The sequence below is a fragment of the Dipodomys ordii genome, unplaced genomic scaffold, assembly GCF_000151885.1.
Source record: "Dipodomys ordii isolate 6190 unplaced genomic scaffold, Dord_2.0 Scaffold137, whole genome shotgun sequence".
Lineage (NCBI taxonomy): Eukaryota > Metazoa > Chordata > Mammalia > Rodentia > Heteromyidae > Dipodomys > Dipodomys ordii.
In genome coordinates, this window is record NW_012267353.1 from 1,288,059 (window position 1) to 1,312,278 (window position 24,220).

General features: G+C 39.9%; 1 protein-coding gene across 2 annotated transcripts in view; it reads left to right on the forward strand.

Moving 5' to 3' along the window:
- The window catches only part of Rmi1 (RecQ mediated genome instability 1), a 31,867-nt gene extending 23,589 nt beyond the window's left edge, over positions 1 to 8,278 (forward strand). Inside the window, exons 2-3 of one of the 2 annotated variants that reach the window (XM_013031090.1) lie at positions 3,360 to 3,449; positions 5,391 to 8,278. In XM_013031090.1, coding sequence (XP_012886544.1) covers positions 5,425 to 7,299 — 1,875 coding nt within the window. In that variant the 5' untranslated portion in view covers positions 3,360 to 3,449; positions 5,391 to 5,424 and the 3' untranslated portion in view covers positions 7,300 to 8,278. The remainder of the gene's footprint in view (positions 1 to 3,359; positions 3,450 to 5,390) is intronic. The other variant, XM_013031091.1, reaches the window with a different exon arrangement.
- The last annotated feature ends 15,942 nt before the right edge of the window (positions 8,279 to 24,220 follow it).

The following is a 24,220-nucleotide window of genomic DNA, read 5'->3' on the forward strand; positions in this document are numbered from 1 at the left end:
GGTGGAGTGCTAGCCTTGAGCTGAAGAGCTGAGGGACAGTGCCCAGGCCCAGAGTTCAGGCCCCAGGGTGACAAAAACAAACAAAAAAATCATCCAGGAAAGGTTTCCATTTTATAAGTCAGAAAGCTGGTGTAGAGGCTCTTTTAGGCATGCCTCTTTAGTCCTACATAGTTTATTTTTTACCACAACCTATATATATATACATACATACATATATATATATGTATATATATATGTATGTGTGTGTGTGTATATATATATATATATATATACACCTTACCTGCCTTTGAGATTTTTACATTGATAATGTAGAATTAGAAATACAAGGGCTGGGATGTAGCTCAGTGGCAAAGCGCTTGCCTAGCAAGTGCAATGTCCTGGGTTCGATCCCCAGTACCAAAAAAGAAAAGACAAAAAAAATACAGTTTAAAAAAAAAAAGAAATACAAATACTAGCTGGGTGCTGGTAGCTCACATCTGTAATCCTTGCTACTCTGGAAGCTGAAATCTGAGGATCACAGTTCAAAGCCAGCCCGGGCAGGAAAGTTCATGAATGACTCTTATCTCCAATAAACCACTTAGAAAACTGGAAGTGGCAGTGTGGCTCAAGCTGTAGAGCCCTCACCTTGAGCTGAAGAGTGCAGGGACAGTGCCCAAGCCCAGAGTTCAAGCCCATGATCGACAAAAAAAAAAAGAAGAAAAAAAGAAAACGAAATGCATATACTGTCATTCTCCTCAATATAAACATTTACAATTCTATAATTAGGATGACCTTAGCATCCCCGCCACAAAAATTTAACCATGTATTCAGTTAAATTAATGTGCCTATTGTTTGCAGGATCCTGAGAGCTATATGCTTCTATATTTTTTCATAGCCTATTAAGAATATTAATAGTAGCAAGCACTTACCTAGAATTTATTCTGTGCTAAGACTGAAGTATAGAGCCAAAGAGGAATATAATTCAGAGACAGTGATGAATTCATGTCACTGAAAAGTATGAATAGCGACAGCTGGCAGCTTTTAGATCAGCAACAAATTGAAGTTTTAGTTTCTTGCCATTCCTCAGGAATTTGCTATACTTCCAGAGTTTTGGGGGATGCAATGTAGAGTAATTTTGTTGCTATACTATACTTTAAGATTAACATCTCACAGTTCAGATTCCTAAAATTTCAGATAGATTTTCATGGTTAAGAAATAAAGGAGAAAAATGCATGTTAGCTCATTTCAGGGCAGTCTAAGACTTTATCCAATGTAGGAATTGGTCATTTATTCTAAAATAACAATAACTGGTTGGTTTTTGTTTTGTTTTTGTTTTTCTTGCATTTAAAAATTTACTTAAAGGTGCTGTATAGAGAGGTTACAGTTATATAAGTAAGGTATTGAGTACATTTCTTTTTGAACAGTGTTTTTTGAGTCTGGTACTGGGGCTTAAATTTAGGACTTTTGCTTGGCTTTTTCTCTCAAGTCTGGTGCTCTAACACTTGAACCACACCTTTACTTCAGGCTTTTTGCTGGTTGATTGGAGATAAGAGGCTTGTGGAGATAAGAGGCTATAGACTTCAAACCATAATCCTTATATCTCAATGTTCTGAATAGTTAGGATTACCGCGTCAGCCAACAATAATCATAGTTTTTGAGTGCTTTTTGTCAGCTGTTGTGGTAAGTACTTTAATAATATAGATTGCTGAGTTCTTACTATTATAGCAGTGCTACTTTTTCAAATTATTCTTCAGAATAATCTAAGAGGAAAAAGGTAGTATTTTTATTTCACAAATGTAAGGTCTGCCCTGGGTCTTGCAGGCCCAGTGCAGATACCTCCCTACCTCTTGGCTAAGTTTCTGCCCAGTATCCTGTGTTACCGAGGTAACTGGCACACCTGGAAGCAGTCATCTCCCTCTCCTGCTAGGTTACATCCTAGGCCACCTCTTGTAACGACCCCCATCTGACCCTAGGAGGGTCCCAGGCCCTGAGGTCACATGTAGATCCAATGTGGCCACAGCTTTCCCTCAACTGGCCACACCTCTTCCTGTCCCTGGCCTAGATAGTCCTGGCCCAGGGGTAGTTCTTCCCTCTCCATCATGCACAGGTAGGCAGCAGTTCAGTACATAAACTTCTTTTCTTGCCTGAATACTGTGGGGTGTTCTCTTCATTGCCTACCTAATAAAACCTACTTATTTAGTATACCTTACAACAAATAAGTAGGTTGGTTACTTTGAGGTTGATTAATTTGAGGTCACAGAATTTGTAAGTGAATCATGGTGCTGACCCAGGGTTATACCCTGAACTGTTATATATCCAAATACTTTATATCTTGAGTCTTTTTATTGCTTTTTTTTTTTTTTTTTGGTCCGCCATGGGGCTTGAACTGTGGGCCTGGGTGCTATCACTCAGCTCTTCTGCTCAAGACTAGTGCTCTACCACTTGAGTCACAGTGCCACTTCCGGTTTGGTTTTCTGGTCGTTAATTGGAGGTAAGAGTCCCACAGACTTTCCTGCCCTGGCTGGCTTTGAACTGTGATCCTCAGATCTCAATCTCCTGAGCAGGTAGGATTATAGGTGTGAGCCACTCGCACCCGGTTTTTATTGCCTTCTTTTTTTCTTTTTCTGTTTTTTGGGTTGTGGGCTTGAACTCTAGGTCTGGGTGCTGTCCCTAAACTCTTCAGCTCAAGGCGAGTGCTCTACCACTTGAGCCACAGCGCCACTTCTGGTTTTCTGAACCACAGTCCTCAGATCTTAGCCTTCTGCGTAGCTAGGGTTACAGGCGTGAGCCGCCGACATTCAGCTATCACTTTTTTTTAATATCTTAAATTTTTATAATAGCTCTTTGAAGTATAGAATCGAGAAGTAGGCTTTGAAAGAGTAACTATCCAGCTATCACTTTTTTTTTAATATCTTAAATTTTTATAATAGCTCTTTGAAGTATAGAATCAAGAAGTAGGCTTTGAAAGAGTAACTTTTCAGTTACCTGTTTTTTTTTTTTTTGGGTCTGGTCATGGGGCCTGAACTCTGGGCCTGGGTGCTATCCCTTAGCTCTTCAGCTCAAGGCTAGCACTCTACCACTTGAGCCACAGCGCCACTTCCAGCTTTTTTTCTTTTTGCTTATGTGGTGCTGGGGAATCGAACCCAGGGCCTCATGCATGCAAGGCAAGCGCTCTACCACTGAGCCACCTTCCCAGCCCACCTGTTTCTGTTTATTTCACTCTAAACCATATATTTTTATTGTGCTAACTCCACTTTGCCCTAACCAATAACAGAATCCCCAGTACCATAGCATTAAACTCTTGTACTCAGGAACATAAACCAGTGATCGTTTGTACAGCTTCCTCTCATAACCCTACTGCTTCTTGTCTTGTGTCTCAGGGCCATTTCTGAGCAGTAGATATTTTGAATACTTCACTGAACAACCAGTTCCAAATCCTGTCATCAAGTTCTGCGCTCTGGTGCCAAGTGGTAAATTTTCTTCTATTTCTACCTCTTAGATAACTTCACCTGTAGAAGGAATAAATTAAACTAATGTGAATAAATAATAGATTAGTGTTTTGTTATTGCATCAAAATGAGAAAAATCAATAATAAAGATATTTATCTGGCAGGACTATTAAGAATACCAGCTGGTAGTGGTGCTGTGGCTCAAGAGGTAGAGCGCTCACCTTGAGCTGAAGAGCTGAGGGACAACACCCAGGCCCAGAGTTCAAGCCCCACAACCAACCAAAAAAACAACAACAAAAAAAAGAGTTCAAGAATACCAGCTTAGCCTGGGTGCTGATGGCTCATGCCTGTAATCCTAGCTACTCAGGAGATGGAGATCTGAAGATTAAGGTTGGAAGCCAACTTGGGTAGGAAAAACTATGAGATTGTCATCTCTAATTAACCACCAAAAGATAGCTGGAAGTAGAAGCTGTGGCTCAAGTCTTAGAGCACTAGCTCAAGTCTTAGAGCACTAGTGTTGAGCAAAATTGCTCAGAGACAGTACTCAGGTCCTGAGTTCAAGCTGTAGAACCAGCACACACACACACACACACACACACACACACACACACACACAATATTTTAGCAAACCAGTATGGTTGCTTTACATTTGTTCAGTCTACTGTTATTTGTTAAAATGTTATCCTTATGGGGCTGGGAAGATTGCTCAGCGGTTGAGCACTTGCCTTACATGCATGAGACCCTGGATTGGATTTCTCAGCACCACATAAACAGAAAAAGCCAGAAGTGGCACTGTGGTTCAGGTGGTAGAGCGCTAGCCTTGAGCTGAAGAGCTCAGGGACAGTGCCCAGGCCTAGAGTTCAAGCCCCACGACTGACTCTTCCCCCCCCCCCCCAAAAAAATGTTATCCTTACCCCACCTATTTAAGTGCCAAATGGCCAAACACAATAGTAACTTTTAGCATTGTTAGAATTAATTATGAATATGAAAAGAGCTTTGGTGAACATTAATTCTTAACTGAATTTTAAAGTATTAGACCTGACTATTAGTTTTATACAACAATTTCTATTTACTGAGTACCTTTTGTATGTCTGAAATTGTGTTTTTTTTTTTTTTTTTTCCTCTGTCAGTCACAGGCCTGAACTCTGGGCCTGGATGCTGTCCCTTACCTCTTCAGCTTAAGGCTAGCACTCTACCACTTGAGCCACAGTGCTACTTCTGGCTTTTTCTGGTTATGTGGTGCTGAGGAATCGAACCCAGAGCCTAATGCATGCAAAGCAAGCACTCTACCACTGAGCCTTCTTCTCAGCCCCATGAAATTGTGTTTAATAAATACTATTAAGGTAGTTTTTACAACAATCCTATTATAAGATAGATAGTAGTTTCAATATTTTAAAAATGAAAAAGCTGAATGAAGAAACATATCATATAGCTTATAGTTTGACAGCCAGCTTTCAAACCTGATCTGTCTCAAACATTTTTGTTGTTGTACTATTTGATACTTTTGGACATTTGACATTTATTCAGGTAGAATGTCTTAGTTGAATTTTTTTTTTTCCCCTTTTCTTGGGGTTTGAAGTCAGGGCCTGGCTGCTGTCCCTTTTTTGCTTAAGGTTAGCCACAACCACACTTCCACAACTACACTTCCAGCTTTTTGGTGGTTAATTGGAGATAAGGGTGTCATGATTTTCTTGCCCGGCTGGCTTTGAAGCATAATCCTCAGATCTCAGCCTCTTGAGTACTAGGATTGTAGGCATGAGGCTTTGAAGCATAATCCTCAGATCTCAGCCTCTTGAGTACTAGGATTGTAGGCATGAGCCACCAGCAACCAATTGAATGTCAACCATTTTTAAGATGGAGAAAGAAAAAGACTGTGGTGTTTGTGTTTGCTTGAGCATCATAGAAAATTATAGAAGCCTGCATTTAAATGTACTGAATTACCATATTTTTGTTTTGTTTTCAGGTATTAGATATATATTTTTTTTCATTGAAGAGAAATGAGTGTAACTACTATTGCATCAAGAGTTGAAACCTGGCTGTTAGCTACATGGCATGTTAAAGTACCTCAGATGTGGCTGGAAGCTTGTATTAACTGGATCCAAGAAGAAAATGATACTTTTAATTTGACTCAGGCACAAATTAATAAACAAGTATTTGAACAATGGCTGCTTACTGATCTGAGAGATTTGGAACATCCTCTTTTACCTGATGGCATTTTAGAGATTCCAAAAGGAGAATTGAATGGGTTTTATGCTCTACAGATTAATTCTTTGGTTGATGTAAGTCAACCTGCATATTCTCAGATACAGAAGTTGAGAGGAAAAAATACAACAAATGATCTGGTTACAGCCGAAACGCAAGTTACCCTAAAACCTTGGGAAGCAAAGTCTTCTCGAATGTTGATGCTACAGCTCACTGATGGAATTGTACAAATGCAGGCAATGGAGTATCAGTCTGTTCCAGCTCTTCATAGTGATCTTTCTCCAGGAACAAAAATTTTGATTCATGGAAACATTTCTTTCCGTCTTGGTGTGCTCTTGTTAAAACCAGAAAATGTGAAGGTCTTAGGAGGTGAAGTAGATGCTCTTTTAGAAGAATATGCCCAAGAAAAAGTACTTGCAAGGTTAATTGGGGAACTTGATCCTGTAGTCTCAGTCATACCAAGTAATGCTACTGAAAATATCCCCAGAGTTACAGATGTTATAGATCCTACTTTAGGACCTTCTGATGAAGAACTTTTGGCAAGTCTTGATGAAAATGATGAACTTGGGGAAAACAACGATATCTCCTTGGAAAGGTGTTTGAACATAGGCAGTTCCACAAATACTATTCAGATGAGACAGTCAAGTTTTGAGCCAGGACCTATTTCTCCGAACCCAAAGGAGAAACCACCAAACCAATCTATGTATTTCACTGATGTGAATTTAGATGACTTTTGCCTGGAGGAGGCCTTACTTTTGGAAGAAACTGTCCAGAAAGAACAGATGGAAATCAAAGAATTAGAACCACTGAGTTTGAGTAAAAACACAGCTAAATGTATAGAGAGATTTTCACATAAACCTAATATATCAGGTGACTTTTCTTTGGCTTACAAACAAGGAGACAATAGTTGGGGTGAAAACAAATTATCTGACCAAATGACTCATGAAGATAAGTCTTTAGGTTATCCATCTGCTAGACATCAAAACAGTAATATTTCTTTGGGTCATTGTAATGTACCTCTAGCTCATGATTTTACAAATAAAGATAAGGACCCAGAGACAGATAATAAAATAAAACAAACCGTCAGCAGTTCAGGTGGACATTTCTTAAGTAATAAAATATTAAGTAGAGACATTGTTAACTGTGTACCAAAAAAGAGTTCACAAATTTCTAGTGAAAATGATCACCATTTACAAGCTTGTTCAAAGTCGGTAGAGAATAGCACTGATATTTCTCTTGCTATGGATTTGCATTCTCCACCCTTTATCTACTTGTCTGTCCTAATGGCCAGCAAACCAAAGGAAGTTACAACAGTGAAAGTCAAAGCATTTATTGTGACTCTAACTGGAAATCTCTCGAGTTCTGGTGGCATTTGGAGCATCACTGCAAAGGTTTCTGATGGCACTGCATATTTAGATGTAGACTTTGTAAATGAAATACTGACTGGTTTAATAGGGTTTTCAGTATCAGAAATGAAAAAGTTAAAAAAGGATCCTCTTAAATACCAAAAGTTCCTTGAAGGTTTGCAGAAATGTCAGAGAAATCTAATAGATTTGTGCTGTCTAATGACTATTTCATTTAATCCTTCTTTGTGTAAAGCCATGGTACTTGCATTAGAGGATGTTAGTATGGAACACCTGGAGAACCTGAAGAAGAGATTGAATAAATAATTTGCCAAAGTATTAGAGAACAAATCATAACAGGAAGAAAATATTTAGAATTAAATTTGACCCAAGTTTACTTTTGAAACTTTCTTTTGGTGAAAAGCAAAATCAATGAAGTTTCATAGTTTATTTAAATTTAATTAGAAATGTTTAATCGTATGTGTACACTTAATTTTTTTAACTTGGTTGAACCTAGATTCATACTAGGTGAAGGGTTGTACTACGTAGTACTCCTGAATCCCTTGGTGATTTTCTTTTAGATAATATTTAGTAGTCCCACTATTCTTAAGAAATTTGTTTTCACTTGTCATTTCATAGAAGATGATTTCTAATCATTATTAAAAGCTGGTATTTATAATTTTATTTCAATACTTTAAGTACCCAAAAAGTTTGTTTATAGAGTTATTAGAAAAAAGTTAAAATTATCAGGATATAAGATGCAGATTTTTTGCTGGTTTTTGATAATTATAAATATTTGACATATTTAAGGTAAATCTTGCTAACTAGATATTACTTTACAGAGAGATAGTACTACACACTGAATTAAAAACATTGTATTTTAAGTCTGCCAGTGGTTTTTTACCTTCAATCCTAGCTTCTCAGAAGTCTGGGATATAGAGGATAAGGGTTTGAAGCCAGCCTAAGCAGAAAAGTGCTTGAGATTCCAACTCCAAAAATCATCAAAATTCCCTCTCTGAGGTATGGCAGCTTCCTGAGTTCAAACCGTGGTGCTAGAGTTGGGAAGGGGAAGAAAGAACAGTATTTTAAATGGCTTATTAAGAGCTTCATTATTAAACACTTCATTTTTTTTAACTAAAGTAAATGGTTTTTCCATACCTTTAGGTATAATTGTCCCATTTTTGAATTAGCTATACCTGTAAACTTTTCTTTAATTTTGTTGTGCTAATTCTTTTAAAGGGAGACTGTTTACCACTCTTCTACTTTGCAATAATAAAATTATATTTAAGAGATAAAATTACTTTTTTAATCTTAAAAATTTGAAGTGTCTTGAATTAAAAAAATAATAAATGCTTAAAATGAGGATGTTGTGTTTAGTTTTTTAGTGAAAAGAATATAACGGGAAATATCTGGAAAATAAATATGTATATAAAATATATACAAGAGCCAGGAATTGGCATCACACAACTGTAATCCTAGCTACTCAAGAGGCTGAGATCTGAAGATGGCAGTTTGAAGCCAGCGTAGGCAGGAAAGTCTGAGACTTTTTTTTTTTTGGGTCCGGTCGTGGAGCCTGAACTCTGGGCCTTGGTGCTGTCCCTCAGCTCTTCAGCTCAAGGCTAGCACTCTACCACTTGAGCCACAGCGCCACTTCCGGCTTTTTTTTTTCTTCTGCTTATGTGGTGCTGAGGAATTGAACCCAGGGTCTCATGCATTCAAGGCAAGTGCTCTACCACTGAGCCACCTTCCCAGCCCCTGAGACTCTTATCTCCAGTTAACCACCAAAAGGCCAGAAATGGCTCTGGCTTGAGCACAAAAACCCAGAGACAGCACACAGACCAGCATCAAAACAATGTAGATGTGTGTGTGTGTGTGTGTGTGTGCACTTGAAAAATATGGAAAATACTTTAAAATATTTTCTACTGCTGTTTGAAGGTTGATACTTAGCTCATATGTGCTGTAATAGTAATCTGGTCTGTATCTTTTTTTGTTGTTTTTTGTTTTTGTTTTTTTTTGGGTCCGGTCGTGGGGCCTGAACTCTGGGCCTGGACACTATCCTTCAGCTCTTCAGCTCAAGGCTAGCGCTCTACCACCTGAGCCACAGCGCCACTTCTGGCTTTTTTTCTTTTTGCTTATGTGGTGCTGAGGAATCCAACCCAGGGCCTTAGGCATGCAAGGCAAGCGCTCTACCACTGAGCCACCTTCCCAGCCCTGGTCTATATCCTTGTATATCTTTCAGTATAAGAGACTGAAAATGGATGGCATTACTTTTTGGGCCTGGACGTTGTTCCTCAGCTCTTCAGCTCAAAGCTAGCTCTCTACCACTTGAGCATAGCTCCACTTCTGGCTTTTTCTGCTTATGTGGTGCTGAGGAATCGAACCCAGGGTCTCATGCATGCAAGGCAAGCGCTCTACCACTGAGCCACCTTCCCAGTCCAACAACTGTAATTATATCTTATTTTCTCTCTTCAGAGTCAGTCACTGAAGAAAAATACCAACCCATCTTCTACGTTGGTTCTCAGAACATTGGTTCTCTGTATCTCTGACCTGGATTATTTCTGTAGTTTACTAAATGGTCTTTATCTTAATTTGCTCTCAAGCCACTTTGCCTAATGTTGTAGAGTAGTCCTTAAAATAAATTTCTTATTTTCTCATTATTACTAATCTCCTTTCATTCCCTTCAATTACAAGATAAAGTCCAAACTTCTCAACTGTTTGAAAGGCCCTTTGTAATTGGGCTTAAATTTTTTAAGCTTCATCCTTTTACATTGCATTCTACCTACCTGCTCTGTGCCCAAGTTTTAGTCATTCCCAATTTTTTGTAGTTCCCAACTGTATACAGGAACAGAACCTCTCATTTTTATACTTCCTGCCTCATCAGACCATTTCTAATTTAGATAAAACCTCAATTGCCCATTGTAGTGTTCCATAAATTTCATTCATGCTCTCTTGTGTGTCATTTCATTTAGACTAATATGTATTGTGCTTGTTTGTTCCTTTGTTACTCAACAGTTGTATTTTATGCAGGATAATTCTTGTTTTTTGTTGGGGGGGGCGCGGTTTGTGGGTTGTGGGACTTGAACTCTGGGCCTGGGTGCTATCCCTCAGCTCTTCAGCTCAAGGCTAGCACTCTACCACTTAAGCCACAGTGCCACTTCTGGTTTTCTGAGTGGTTTTATTGGAGATGAGTCTCACAGAGTTTCCTCCCTGGGCTGGCTTTGAACTACGATCCTCAGATCTCAGCCTCCTGAGTAGCTAGGATTACAGGTGTGAGCCACTGATTACTGGCACAGAATAATTCTTGTAGGGGGCTTTTCTGTATTTTGTAGAATGGTTAGCAATCTCCCTGATCTGATCCCTATCAGATTCCAGCAACATCCTTCCAGTGTGTCAAGCAAAAATCTTTATAGACATTGGAAGATATTTCCTGGTGGGAAAATTCCTCCACTTAGGAATCATTGCTGTTTGAATAAACTGCTTGAATTAATATGGTTGAATTATGTGGTTGTAATACCAGTATTGCATTGATTGAACTGATGGTCTTCATTAACTGTGTAATACCTTTTGATGATTTCCCATCATATATTGCAATAGCCCCATACTCAAGGCCCTGGAACTTTGGTCTACATAGACCCTTAAAGACTTGGTGGAGGTTCTGTAAGGTGTGCCAGTGGCTCACACCTATAATCCTAGCTATTCAAAAGGCTGAGATGTGAGGATCAAGGCTCAGAGCCAGCCCTGGCAGACAAGCCCTTGAGACCAAATTAACTAGACTATAACCAAAGAGATAGATGCTAGATAGGTAGACTCACTAGATAGACAGATAAATAGATGTATATTATATGCTGGAATAGAAAAAAAAAGACAAGATTGAAAGATTTTAGGAGAGAACAGTGTTTAAGAACAAAATAGAAATTCTAAAAATAATGTAATAACTAAAATGAATTCAGAATTTAACACCAATGAAACAGCTGAAGAGAAGTAGTGAACTAAGTTTTCTCAGAAGAGAAAAATTCAGAATAATGCATACAGAGACAGGAATAAGAACCTGAAAACAGTGTAATAGAACAGGGTAAACCTGAAGCAATTGGAGGTCCAACAATAGGGAATATAGTTAAAAATGCTTAGGTTATTTCCTAAAGCTTAGGAAAATCAAGCTACAGATTTCAAAGGCCCCACAAACCTCAAGCAAAATGTAATAAGTTGGGGCTGGGAAGGTGGCTCAGTGGTAGAGTGCTTGCGTTGCATGCCTGAGGCCCTGGGTTCGATTCCTCAGCACCACATAAGCAAAAAGAAAAAAGCCAGAGGTGGCGCTGTGGCTCAAGTGCTAGAGCGCTAGCCTTGAGCTGAAGAGCTGAGGGACAGTGTCCAGGCCCAGAGTTCAGGCCCCACGACCAGACCCAAAAAAAAAACCAAAAAAATGTAATAAGTGGAATTATAAATATGCAAATGTTAGAATGAAAAAAAAGCTGGGCACCAGTGGCTTACACCTATAATCCTAGCTACTCAGGAGGCTAAGATCTGAGGATTGCAGTTCAAAAGACAACCCAAGCAGGAAATTTCATGAGATTCTTAACTCCAATTAATCAGCAGAAAGCCAGAAGTGGCGCTGTGGCTCAAGTGGTAGAGTACCTACCTTGAGCTGAAGAGCTCAGGGACAGTGCCTAAGCCCAGAGTTCAAGCTCCATGACCAACCAAAAAGTCTTATCTCCAATTAGCTAGTGGAAAAGCTATAAGTGCAGCTGATGGTTCAAGTTGTAAGGCACTATCCTTGAGCGTCAGGGATAGTGCTCAGACCTTGAGTTCAAGGCCCTAGTACCAGCACCCACAAAAAGTGCATTGGATAAAATACAGAAATTTTCACACAAAAATAAGCTCTAGCGAACTATACACAAATATCTTTAAGCAGAAAGGTGTTATTAAATGGAAAGTTGTGTGGGTTTGGTTTTGGTTTTGGTTCATTGGAGATTGAGTCCCCTGGATTTGCCCAGTCTTGTTTCAAACTTCAATCCTTACATCAGCTTCCTGAATCAATAGGATTGTAGGCATGAGTCACAGGTGCCTGCTTCACGTAAAAGTTATGATTATGTTAAGATTGTATTGTTATGATTAGATGATATAATAAATATATTAAGATATATCAAAGAATAAGGAAAATAAAAGTGATTGCAAAACAGAAGTGACACCTTGGAGGTCATAAAGGCCAGAGAACTCCGGCTGGGAAGGTGGTTCCGTTGGTAGAGTGCTTGCCTAGCATGCATGAAGCCCTGGATTCGATTCCTCAGGACCACAAGAGCAGAAAAAGCCGGAAATGGCACTGTAGCTCAAATGGTAGAGTGCTAGCCTTGAGCTGAAGAGCTGGGACAGTGCCCAGGCCCAGAGTCAGGCCCCAGGACCCACAAGAAAAAGAAAAGGACCAGAGAACTAATGAACATGAAAGAAAAACTCATGTTAGTTGAGACGAGGATAATCAGAGTAAAAGTTTTTCATTCATGGAAGTTAAGTTGTAGATTTATATTGAACTTGAACATTCCAAGTTGTATATTGTGACAGGAAGGGTTTTTTTTTTTTTTTGTCGGCCATGGGGCTTGAACTCGGGGCCTGGGTGCTATCCCTGAATTCTATTGTTCTAGGCCAGTGCTCTACCACCTTGAGCTGCAGCTGGTGGTTTATTGGAGATAAGAGTCTCACAGACGTTCCTGCCTGGGCTGGCTTCAAACTACAATCCTCAATCTCAGCCTCCTGAGTAGCAAGGATTATAGTTGTGAGCCACTAGTACAGTTTAGCAAGATTTTTGAAAAGAATTTATTACAATGAAGGTAAGAAGACAAAAATAGTTTATAAAAGAATACTAGTCCAAATAAAAGTGAGAAAGGAAAGAACAGAGCATATAGGAGTAAAAATTGGAGAGATGATAAATTCAAATGTATCAGAAGTTGCATTTAACGTAATGGATGGGCTGAGACTGTAGCTCACTGGTAGACTGCTTGTCTAGTATACTTTAAAAAAGCTCTGGGTTCTATCTCCAGAAATGCAACAAGAAAAAAATTATAGAGCTGGGAATGTGGCTTAGTGGTAGGTGCTTGCCTAGCATGCAGGAAGCCCTGGGTTCAATTCCTCAGTACCACAAAACAGAAACAGCCAGATGCTCAAGTGGTAGAGCGTTAGTCTTGAACACAGAGAGTCAGGGACAGTGCCCAGGCCCAGTGCCTAAGCTCCAGGACCAGCAAGACCAGCATCAGGTCAGGCACTGGTGGCTTATGCCTATAATCCTAGCTACTCAGAAGCTTGGTATCTGAGGATCACTGTTCAAAGCCAGCCCAGGCAGGAAAGCCCATGAGTCTCATCTTTAGTTAACCACCAAATAGTCAGAAGTGGTACTGTGGCTCAAGTGTAAAATGCTAGCCTGGGTAAAATGCCCAGGCCCTGAGTTCAAGCCCCAGTACTGGAACAAGGATCAAATAACATCCAGCCATATATATATATGTGCATATATATGTATATACATATATGAGAAATACCTAAGATGCCAAGTTATAGAAATGAAAAGTAAAAGTTTTTTTTAAAAGGTAAGTATGGATGAGGCTGAGCTCTGATGGCTCATGCCTATAAACCTATAAGCCTAGGTATTCTAGTTGGGGATTGAGAGGATTTCTTGTAAGGCCAACCCGAACAAAAAGTTTTGCAAGACCCTTTTAATCCTCCCTCAAAAAAAAAAAAGTTGTGTGTAGTGGCACAGGATTGTAATGAGGTTTGGCCCAGGCATAAACAAGCCAGGGCTCACTAAGCCTAGCTACTCAGGAGGCTAAGATCTGAGGATCATGGTTTGAAGACAGCTAGGGCTGAAATGTCCGAGTGCTTTCCTAGATTTAACCTAGAATGTGTAAACACACTGGAGGTGTGGCTCAAGGGACAGAGCCAGCCTTGAGCAAAAAAGCTAAAGGGGGCCCTGAATTCAAACCCCAATACTAGCACCAAAAGAAAGAAAGAAAGACTGAAGAGTAACAAAAAAAAAGATTTGAGCGCATTGCTCAAGTGATAGATTGCCTGCCTGGCAAGTTCAAATTTTAGGGCCAACAAAACAAAATCCACGAAGTCTCATAAAATGTGGGTATGTGGGCTGGAGAGCCTGGATCTCCAGAGTGTGGCTCAGTGCTTGGTTCAATCCTAGCACCAAAAAATAAAAAACTAAAATGCTGTTGTTGCTATATTCAAACAATTTCTACAGAAAATATGCTGGTAGGGAAGAATGACAGTTGACAATGACAAAGGTCTAATTCACTAGGAAGTGTTTTTTTGTTTGTTTTGTTTTTTTCCAGCACCCCGAAGCTGGGTGCTGGTGGCTCACGCCTGTCATCCTAGCTACTCAGGAGGCTGGGATCTGAGGATCGCGGTTCAAATCCAGCCTGGGCAGGAAGGTCCGTGAAACACTTATCTCCAATAAACCACCAGAAAACCGGAAGTGGCGCTGTTGCTCAACTGGTAGAGCGCTCACCTTGAGCTGAAGAGCTGAGGGACAGCGCCCAGGCCCAGAGTTCAAGACCCATGACCAAAAAAAAAAAAAAAAAAGGAGTCTCCCGGACTTTACTGCCAGGGCTGGCTTTGAACCAGGATCCTCAGATCTCAGCCTCCTGAGGAGCTAATATTACAGGCGTGAGCCTTGGGCACCTGCAGGACTACTTATTAGACTGAAAAGATAACAACTGGTGTTGATGCGGTGGTAGGAAAATCGGAACCTTTCCTGCTACCTTTGACAGAGCACATACTAAAACTGAAATACAGTAATTGATTAGCAAGGCCTTGGCTCAAGAATGACAAACATATTCATGAAATGTTCCATATTTTTATGTCCATCTTTCCCTCAGAATTCTGGGGCCCTGGCATAATCAGAGGAAGGAGACATAAGAAAGTACAGTAGCTGAACTTCTAGCTATCTCAGGGTGGAGAGAGCATATGCCTTCCATCCCCCTACCTTTGAGCCAAACCTCTCAGGCCTCTACCCAGCCAGAGGTTCCTGAACCTTGGTAAGGAGTGAGGGTACTTGTAGTATCCCAGCTTCCTGGGACTGGTGCAACTTGAACCCACAATCCGCAAAAGGAGTCACCAGCACTCACTCAAGCTGGCTGGAAGCTTTTTATTTAGCTATGTAATGACTGTCTCCAGCTCACAGGGCTTTGGAAGACAGTCCCATTGGCTTTTCATGGGGGATTTTTATAGGAAAGGGTTAGATGTAGGTGATGTTTACCAAAGCAAGCTAGCAAGGTTACAGAAGCAAAACATAGCCTTGAGCCACAAGAGCCTAGGCAAAATAATCTTGATTTGGTCAGCATGACCAATACTATCAATGCTATTGATACTATTGATACTTGATTACAAAAAGTCAAAACATATCCTTGGATTACAAATGTCAAAATACAATCTGGTGGGGGTAGTCTATTTCATAGAAATAATTTTTTAAAATTATGAGCTCCTGACGAATACTCACTGCAGCTGGTGGTAAGCCTCAAGGTTGTCAGTGGCTTCAGCAAAGTTAGTGGTACACTACAAAGCTGCCAGCGTGGTAAACTTGACTGAGGGAGAGATGTTCTTTTGCTTTTTAGCAAGGATGTAAAGCAGCCTTAGCCTGGAGTTTTTCTTTACCAAGAGGTTTTGGCCTTTGTCAATAATTTTGTTCTGTTTTCTGATTTCACATTTTCGTTCTGATGGATATCCTTCTTCTCCAAGGGAAAGAGGCTGGGGGGAGAGAGTAAACTTCCTGTAGCAGGAGGGACTGAGGCCAGACAATAGAAGGAACTTTCTGCCAGTGAATAGTAACTCATATACCTTGAATTTTTGGTGGGAATTATCACAGTATTGACCAATACTGCCTTTCTCCAGGTCTGCCCATCCCCTCTGTTTCTTTTTTTCTTTTCTTTTTTTTTTTTTTGGTTGGTCGTGGGGCTCGAACTCTGGGCTTGGGCACTGTCCCTGTGCTCTGAAGCTCAAGGTGAGCACTCTACCGCTTGAGCCACAGTGCCACTTCCAGTTTTCAAGTGGTTTTTATTGGAGATAAGAATCTCATGGATTTTCCTGCCTAGGCTGGCTTTGAACGGAGATCCTCAGATTTCAGCCTCCTGAGTAGCTAGGATTACAAGCCTGAGCCACGGACACCCGGCTTCCCATTTCTTTAGAAACATTTCTATTAGCATATATTACTTGTGCTGATTTTTATTGTAACATTTCATTATATGATTACAATATATCTTGATTAGACTTAGCTCCTTGATCTCACCGCTTCTCCCTCCTTAAACCAACCAGTTTCATTGTCTTATTTTCATATAAGAATGTAAAATACAGCCGGCGCTGGTGGCTCACGCCTGTAATCCTAGCTACGCAGGAGGCTGAGATCTGAGGATCACGGTTCAAAGCCAGCCCAGGCAGGAGAGACTGTGAGATTCCTATCTCCAATAAACCACCAGAAAACCGGAAGTGGCGCTGTAGCTCAAGTGGTAGAGCGCTCGCCTTGAGCTGAAGAGCTGAGAGACAGGGCCCACACCCGGAGTTCAAGCCCCGCAACTGACAAAAAAAAAAAAAAAGAATGTAAAATACTACAAGCTGGACACCTGTGGCTCATGCTTATAATCATAGCTGACACTGAGGTTTGAAGCCAGCTCAGGCAGAAAAGTTTGCTGGGAGTTAATCTCCAAAATAACCAGCAAAAGCAGGGAGACATGCCAGCTGAACAAGCACAAGGCCCTGAGATCAAATCTAGGTACCAGCAAAAACAAAAACAAAAAACCAACAGCTTCAACTACATTCACCCTATCAGTTTACCATTAGCCTCCGAAGACTTGTTTTATATTCCTGCCATTTGTTTTCTAAGTGTATGTTAATTATTCAAAGAAGTTTCTTCATGGTATTTCACACATGTGTTTACTGCACTTTGATTGGATGCCTTTATAAGTCTCTCCTTACCCATGCTCTTACCCTCTATTATTTGTGAGGTTTCTGTGAACTTTCCATGAGTTTTGTTATGCTATCTTAATGCGCAGATACAATATTTTTCAATATTCATCCTCTATTATTTTTTGCCTCCCTCAAAATTCCCTAATCCACTTTTATGAACTTTATCTATGTGTGTATATGTACATATGTCTGTATATATGTATACATACATAGATGATCATGTATGTATATAGCTTATGTTTGAGTATATCATATATATAGTATATATAATGTATATATAGTATATTATATATATATAGTATATTATGTATATATATAATGTATATAGTGTGTATATATATCATGTATATATAGTAATATATCACATATGCATATATATGGTCATGTATATAAATATATAGCTTACGTCTTTGAGTATAGCTTTCATATATGAGAGGAAAAAAATGCAACCTTTCTCTTTCTGAACCTGGCTTAACATGATACTCCCTAGTTTTCAATTTCCTGAAATGTTTTCATTTCTCTGAAAACTTAATTTCCTTCTTCTTTATGACTGTGTTTGCACACCATAGTTTCTTGATCCATTTGGGCTGTTTTCATAAACTGGAAGTGGAGCTGTGGCTCAAGTGGTAGAGTGCTCACCTTGAGCTGAAGAGCTCAGGGACAGCGCCTAGGCCCAGAATTCAAGCCCCATGACCACCACAACTATTACCAACAACAACAAAAACTAAAGTTTTCTGAGGCATCTTCATACTGCTCTCCATAGTGGTTGCACTAATTTGCAGTTCCACCCATAGTATATTGGAGTTCCATTTTCTTTGCAAACTCACTAGCATTTGTTGCTCATGTTTTGTTTTGTTGTTGTTTGTTGTTTTGTTTTTGTTGGTGTGGGGCTTGAACTCAGGACCTGGGTGCTGTTCCTGAGCTTCTTTTGCCCAAGGCTAGTACTCTACCTCTTCAGCTACAGCACCACTTCTGGTTTTTGAGTGATTACTTGGGTATAAGAGTCTCAAGGGGGGCTGGGAAGATAGCTCAGCGGTAGAGTGCTTGCCTTGCAAGCATGAGGCCCTGGGTTCGATTCCTCAGCACCACATAAACAGGAAAAAAAAAAGCCAGAAGTGGCACTGTGGCTCCAGTGGTAGAGCACTAGCCTTGAGCTGAAGAGCTGAGGGACAGCGCCCAGACCCAGAGTTCAGGCCCCATGACTGGCAAAAAAAAAAAAAAGAGTCTCAAGGGAACTTTTCTGAGCAGGCTGGCTTCAAACTGTGATCTTCAGATCTCGGCTTCCTGAGCAGCTAGGACTACAGGTGTGAGCCATCAACACCTGGCCTGTTGCCCATATTCTTGATGATGACTATTCTGACTGGAGTGAGGTGAAAACTTCAGTGTCATTTTTATTTGCATTGCTTTTATAGCCAGAGATGTTGAGCATTTCTTTCTTTCTTTTTTTTTTTGTCGGTCGTGGGGCTTGAACTCTGGACTTGGGCGCTGTCCCTGTGTCTTCAGCTCAAGGCAAGCGCTTTACCTCTTGAACCACAGCACCACTTCCAGTTTTCTAGTGGTCAATTGGAGATAAGAGTCTCATAGACTTTTCTGCCTGGGCTGGATTTGAACTGTGATCCTCAGATCTCAGCCTCCTCAGTAGCTAGGATTACAGGCGTGAGCCACTGGCGCCTGGCTTGTTGAGCATTTCTTTATGTATTTATTGTCAATTGATACTTCTTTCAAGAATTGTGTGCTCAGTTTATTTGCCCATTGTTGATTCTTTGGGAGTTTTTTTTTTAGCTCCCTCTATGTTATTAATCTCTTGTCAGATATAAAGTTGCAAAGATTTTTTTTTTTTTCATTCTGTGGGCTGTCTTTTGAGCCTAGTGACTATGTTGTGAAGAAACTTTTAAGTTTGATGAAATCCCATTTGTCAATCTTTGCTCTTATTTGCTGAGTTCTATTCAGGAAGTAATTATCTATACCTATATGTTCCAATGTTTCTTTATTCTTTTCTGTAGTAGTTTCAAAATGTGAGGACTTATATTAAGATCTTTAGTCCATTTTGCAGAGCAATAGAGATCTAGTTTCAATCTTCCACATGTGGACTTCTAGTTTTCCTAGAAATATTTGTTGAAGTGACTGTCTTTTCTCTGATGTATGTTTTGGGCTCATTTGTTAAAAAGCAGATAGATGGCTGTGGACTTATTTCTGTGTCTTCTATTCTTTTTCATTGGTCTTTGTGTCTATTTATGTTCTAGCACTGTGATGGGTTAGTTTTTATTATTAAGTTATTATTATTAAGTTGTATAAAGTGCTTACTATTACATGCCATGCTTTGTTTGTTGTTGTTGTTGTTGTTATTGTTTTTAAATTACTATGGCTCTGAGGTTTGAATTCAGGTATTGTGATATTCCTAGCACTGCTCTTTTTACTCAGGATTGTTTTTGCTACTTGAGGTCTTTTCTGCATCCAAATAAACTGTAGAATTAATTTTTTTATATGAAGAATGTCATTGAAGTTTAATGGGAGTGCATTTTATCTTCAATTTCTTTCTTCAGTGACTTATAGTTTTCATTGTAGAGTTCTTTTTTTTTGTCAGTTGTGGTGCCTGAACTCTGGGCCTGGGCGCTGTCCCTCAGCTCTTCAGCTCAAGGCCAGCTCTACCATTTGAGCCACAGTTCCACTTCTGCTTTTTTCTGCTTATGTGGTGCTGAGGAATCGAACCCAAGGCCTCATGCATGGGAGGCAAGCACTCTACCACTGAGCCACCTTGTTAGTAATGGGGCCTGAACTCTGGGCCTGGGCACTGTCCCTCAGATCTTCAGCTTAAGTTGAGTGCTCTACCACTTGACCCACAGCTCCACTTCCAGTTTTCTGAGTGGTTTATTGGAAATAAGAGTCTCACAGAGACTGGCTTTGAACCGCGATCCTCAGATCTCAGCTTTCTTAGTAGCTAGAATTATAGGCGTGACCCACCGATGCCCAGCTTTCTAAGACTTTTTGATTGAAATTTTGCAATCTTTTAGGTATGAGAATAAATCATTTGCAAACAGGGATAATATGTCTTTTTTCTTCCCTGTTTTAATCCTTTATACTTTCTTCTCTTGTCTTACTGCTCTGGTTAGGAATTCCACCATTATGTTAAATAAGAGAGGAGAGTTTATTTCTGACTTGTGGAAAGAGTTTCAATTTAGTTCACTTAACATGATGTTGGCTGAATTTCTGTCTAGTTCTTAAATTGATTTCCTTGTTTCATTTATCTCTTTATTTGGATCCTCTTGAAGGAAGAGAAAGAGGTATGAAAATATCCATGTGAAAAAAAATAACTGTGCAAAATGCACACTGAAATTTTATTGTAGGAAAATGCAGACTATTTTGGAAAGCAGAGAAAAAGAGAAAAGAAAAGAAACTAACAGACATAAAACTGAACAGCAAACTCATAGATCAAGAATGAACAGAGCAAATCAAAGCAACTCAGTCTTGCTTTCTGAGAGGAAGTGTGGTTATAGGTGGGTCCCATCCAAGTGTCGAACATTCTCCTCCAATCTTTGGACCTCTGAGAGCTGACTGTGTTTGGTGTTGCTTCAAGTTTCTTTTTTGGAGGGGATCTTTTCTGGAAGCATAGGTTTCTTCTAGACCTCCACTGTCCTCCCTAAGCCCTCTGAGCAGCCCTTGGATTGTCCTAGGTGCAATGTTCTCTGGTAGAGGCTGTGGTCTGGATGCAGCTGCTGTTGAGATGAGGTAGGGCACATTTGGTGGATTAGTAGTGATTCCCAGGCCCTGGGCTTCTCTATCCAGATTCTGATGGAGATGGGAAGTTTCCAGATGCAGAGACAGATGTAGGTATACCTGCTTTGCTTACAACCTCTCTGGGCTATTAATTTCACATTCACATGCTGGATTGGGCACTACCCTCAGGGATGCAATAAATTATACAGAAGTCTCTTTTGCGTGACTTTTGTGTTGAGTGGAGGGAAGAATGGAGAGTTGAAGACCAGACTGGGATGCATAGCAATTTTGAGCCTCCCAGAAAAGATCTAATCTCAAAAACAAACAAAATGTAATAAACATCACTTGTGTATTAAATCTCTTTGAAACTTAGGAATTTTGGAAATTTACCTAAGGTGATGGAAAGGGTGTGTCAAAGGGCTTCCTGCAAGTGTCATGCTTAATAATAAAGCTTAAAATATTTCTTTATGTTCAGAATAGGTCTTAGATTATAATAATTGTTATGAGAACCAAACTCCCCAAACGCACAGGTTTGACAAAACAGAAGCACATTTTCCCCCCTTATATAACAGTACAATATGAATGTTCCTCATCAGCTAATGACTTCTCCTGGGGTGGTTCAGAGACTCAGGTTTCTTTCCATACTGTGGCCCTGCATCCTTTAAGACTTCAGAATTTGCTGCATGCAGCCAGCAGAGTAAGAACAGCTGGAGAAGATGTTACTGAAACTGATGGTGTTTACTATGGCAGAGTTACCAAAGAACAGTTACCAGATACTGATTGATGATGCACCAGGGAAGATGTATACAAAGAGAGGGAGGAAGCCTCTGGCCTGATCTTTGGGAACCAAATTCATGATGTTGTCCCTGAAAAGAATTTGAGGGCACAGAGATGTAGACCAAAGAAATTTTACTAGTAAAGCAAAGCAAAAGGAAAGACAGAGTATTCAACTCAGACATGGGTGCGGGCATATTTGCTAACAGGTGCAATAAGCACTCCAACATCATGAGCATTTATAGTGAAAAAGTAGATTGAGGTTTGGCCCAAGTTTGCTTTGGGATGAATGTGCCTTTATGTTTTGGCTCTGGTGTATTCTGACATTCCTTTTTTTTTTTTTTTTTTGTCAGTCATGGGGCTTGAACTCAGGACCTGGACACTGTCTCTGAGCTTTTTCACTCAAGGCTAACTCTCTACTATTTTGTGCCACAGCTCCATTTCTGGCTTTCTGGTGGTTTATTAGAGATAAGAGTCTCATGGACTTTCCTGCCTGGGCTAGCTTTGAACCGCAGTCCTCAGATCTCAGCCTCCTGAGTAGCTAGGATTACAGGCGTGAGCCACCACTGTCATTCTGTTTAGCTACTGGGCCTAGAGATTTCAAGGTTGGCCTGTTCACTAAACTTGGGTCATTGGTATCTAGGCATTCTTTCAAACAAAGGATGAATTCTGCCATATGCTCCCTTAAAAAGAGGTGTCCATTTCTGAGATAAGTATTTTCAAACACATTTTATACCCAGAGGAGTTATTTTCCCAAGTGCCCTTCCCACCCCCCAGGATAAAAGTGTGCCTACTAATCAGCTGGAGAAGCAGACAAGGTCAGGGAGAGTTGCTATTTCTCCCTTTTTTTTTATGAAACATTGCTGCTTATGAGGGAGTATAAGGCTTAAAGCAAACAATGCTTCTGTACTATTCATTAATACAGGGCTTGTCTCTGAATTCCTGGGCTGTTTGCCATATCTCATTTTTACTGATCTATCCTGCCTCAAAGGCATGCATACTTCTTAACTAACTTTGCCTATGAGTGACCTATAACTTCTGCTCAGAACTGCAACTATATACCCTGTAGAATTTTTTCAATACTAAGGATTGAACCAAAGGCCTTGTACATGCTAGGTAAGTGTTGTAACACTAAACTACATCCCCAGCTACCCCATGGACTATTGTGTTCAACTTATAAATTAAAATTAAGAATACATTTAATAGTAACTTAGTATCTTTTTTCTGAACTGTGTCTAATGGAAGTCTGAATCAAGCACAGTTGTTGCTGCATTTCAAAGACAAAGAATAGTTCATAGCTTAGAAGGCAGAGCTAATCAGAACAATAGTGCCTAGTGCCTGGGCACTGAACTTCTTTCTGCTCAAGGCTAGCACTCAGTCACTTAAGCCACAGTGCCACTTCTGGTTTTTTCTGTGTATGTGTTACTGAGGAATCGAACCTAGAGCTTCATGCATGCTAGGCAAGCACTCTACCACTAAGCCACATTCCCAGTCCCCAGAACAATAGTTTTGAAGGTGAAGTTTTTCATATTTTAGTGATAGCATGTTATGTCACAAAAAACTCTGACTACAGCTTATACAAAGCTCATCCTTTTTTCAAATCTATGACAACTTGAATATGATTTACTATTGAGCTATAACCACAGTCCTATTTCCTATTCTTAAAAATTAGCATACAATTTGTGGAGGGGAAGGGAAAAAACAAATTGTTTAAATAGGGATACAGGTGGACCCATTGCAACAATGAGATGTACAAGATGTTATGTTGAAAAATGAACTTTACAACTTTGGTGGTGGGGGGGAAAAGGGGGAGATGGGAAGGGAGAGATGGGAAGGGGAAACAAAGGAGGAGGCAACAATGCTTGATAAGAAATGTACTCATTCCCTCTGTATGGTATTTTCACAATTGAAAAAACTTATTAAAAATTAGCATAATACATGATCTTCAAACTGTTTACTGAGACACCCCAGCACTTAAGGGCCTTAGAGAATCAGAATATTTTAAGATTTCAAGGGAAACAGCAAAATCAGTTGGACATGACATAATCTACTGTTGTTGAGTTCTGCATTTTGACACATAAAATAGAACGGTTACAGTATTTCTTTTAACCTGTATGTTGAGGATATAAGCTCTCTAATCATCTAAGAGCCCAACTTCATTGAAGGATAATGTATGATAATTTGATGAGTAGTGATATCTATATATCTCTATCTCTGGGACCATAATCAAGATAAAGAATATTTCAATAATGAAAGTAGATCTTCTAAATAGATCATCCTGCCTGATCTTGGCTGCAAGCAACCATTGACAAGTAATGTGCTTTCTTTTGGTGGGGGTGGGGGTGGAGAATAGGGGGAAGGTTGTGGATATAGAATGCACAGCCTTATACTTGAATATTCTAGGCAAGTGCTCAACAAATAAGCTATGTTCTCAACCCTAATCTCCTTTTTTGTCATTATAAAGTAGCTTTCATTCTCTAGAATTTTCATGCAAATTATATCATATAATATATACTATTTTTTTCATCAGTTGTAGGGCTTGAACTCTGGGCCTGGGCGCTGTCCCTAAGCTTTTCAGCTCAAGGGTAGCGCTCCATCATTTGAGCTACAGCACCACTTACGGTTTTCTGGTGGTTTATTGGAGATAAGAGGCTCATGGACTTTTCTGCCTGAGCTGGCTTTGAAACTCCATCCTCAGATCTCAGCCTCCTGAGTAGCTAGGATTACAGGTGTGAACCACTAGTGCCCAGCTATAATATATACTCTTTATATCATAATTCTTAGCTCAGCATAAAGAATCTTATCCATGTTGTGT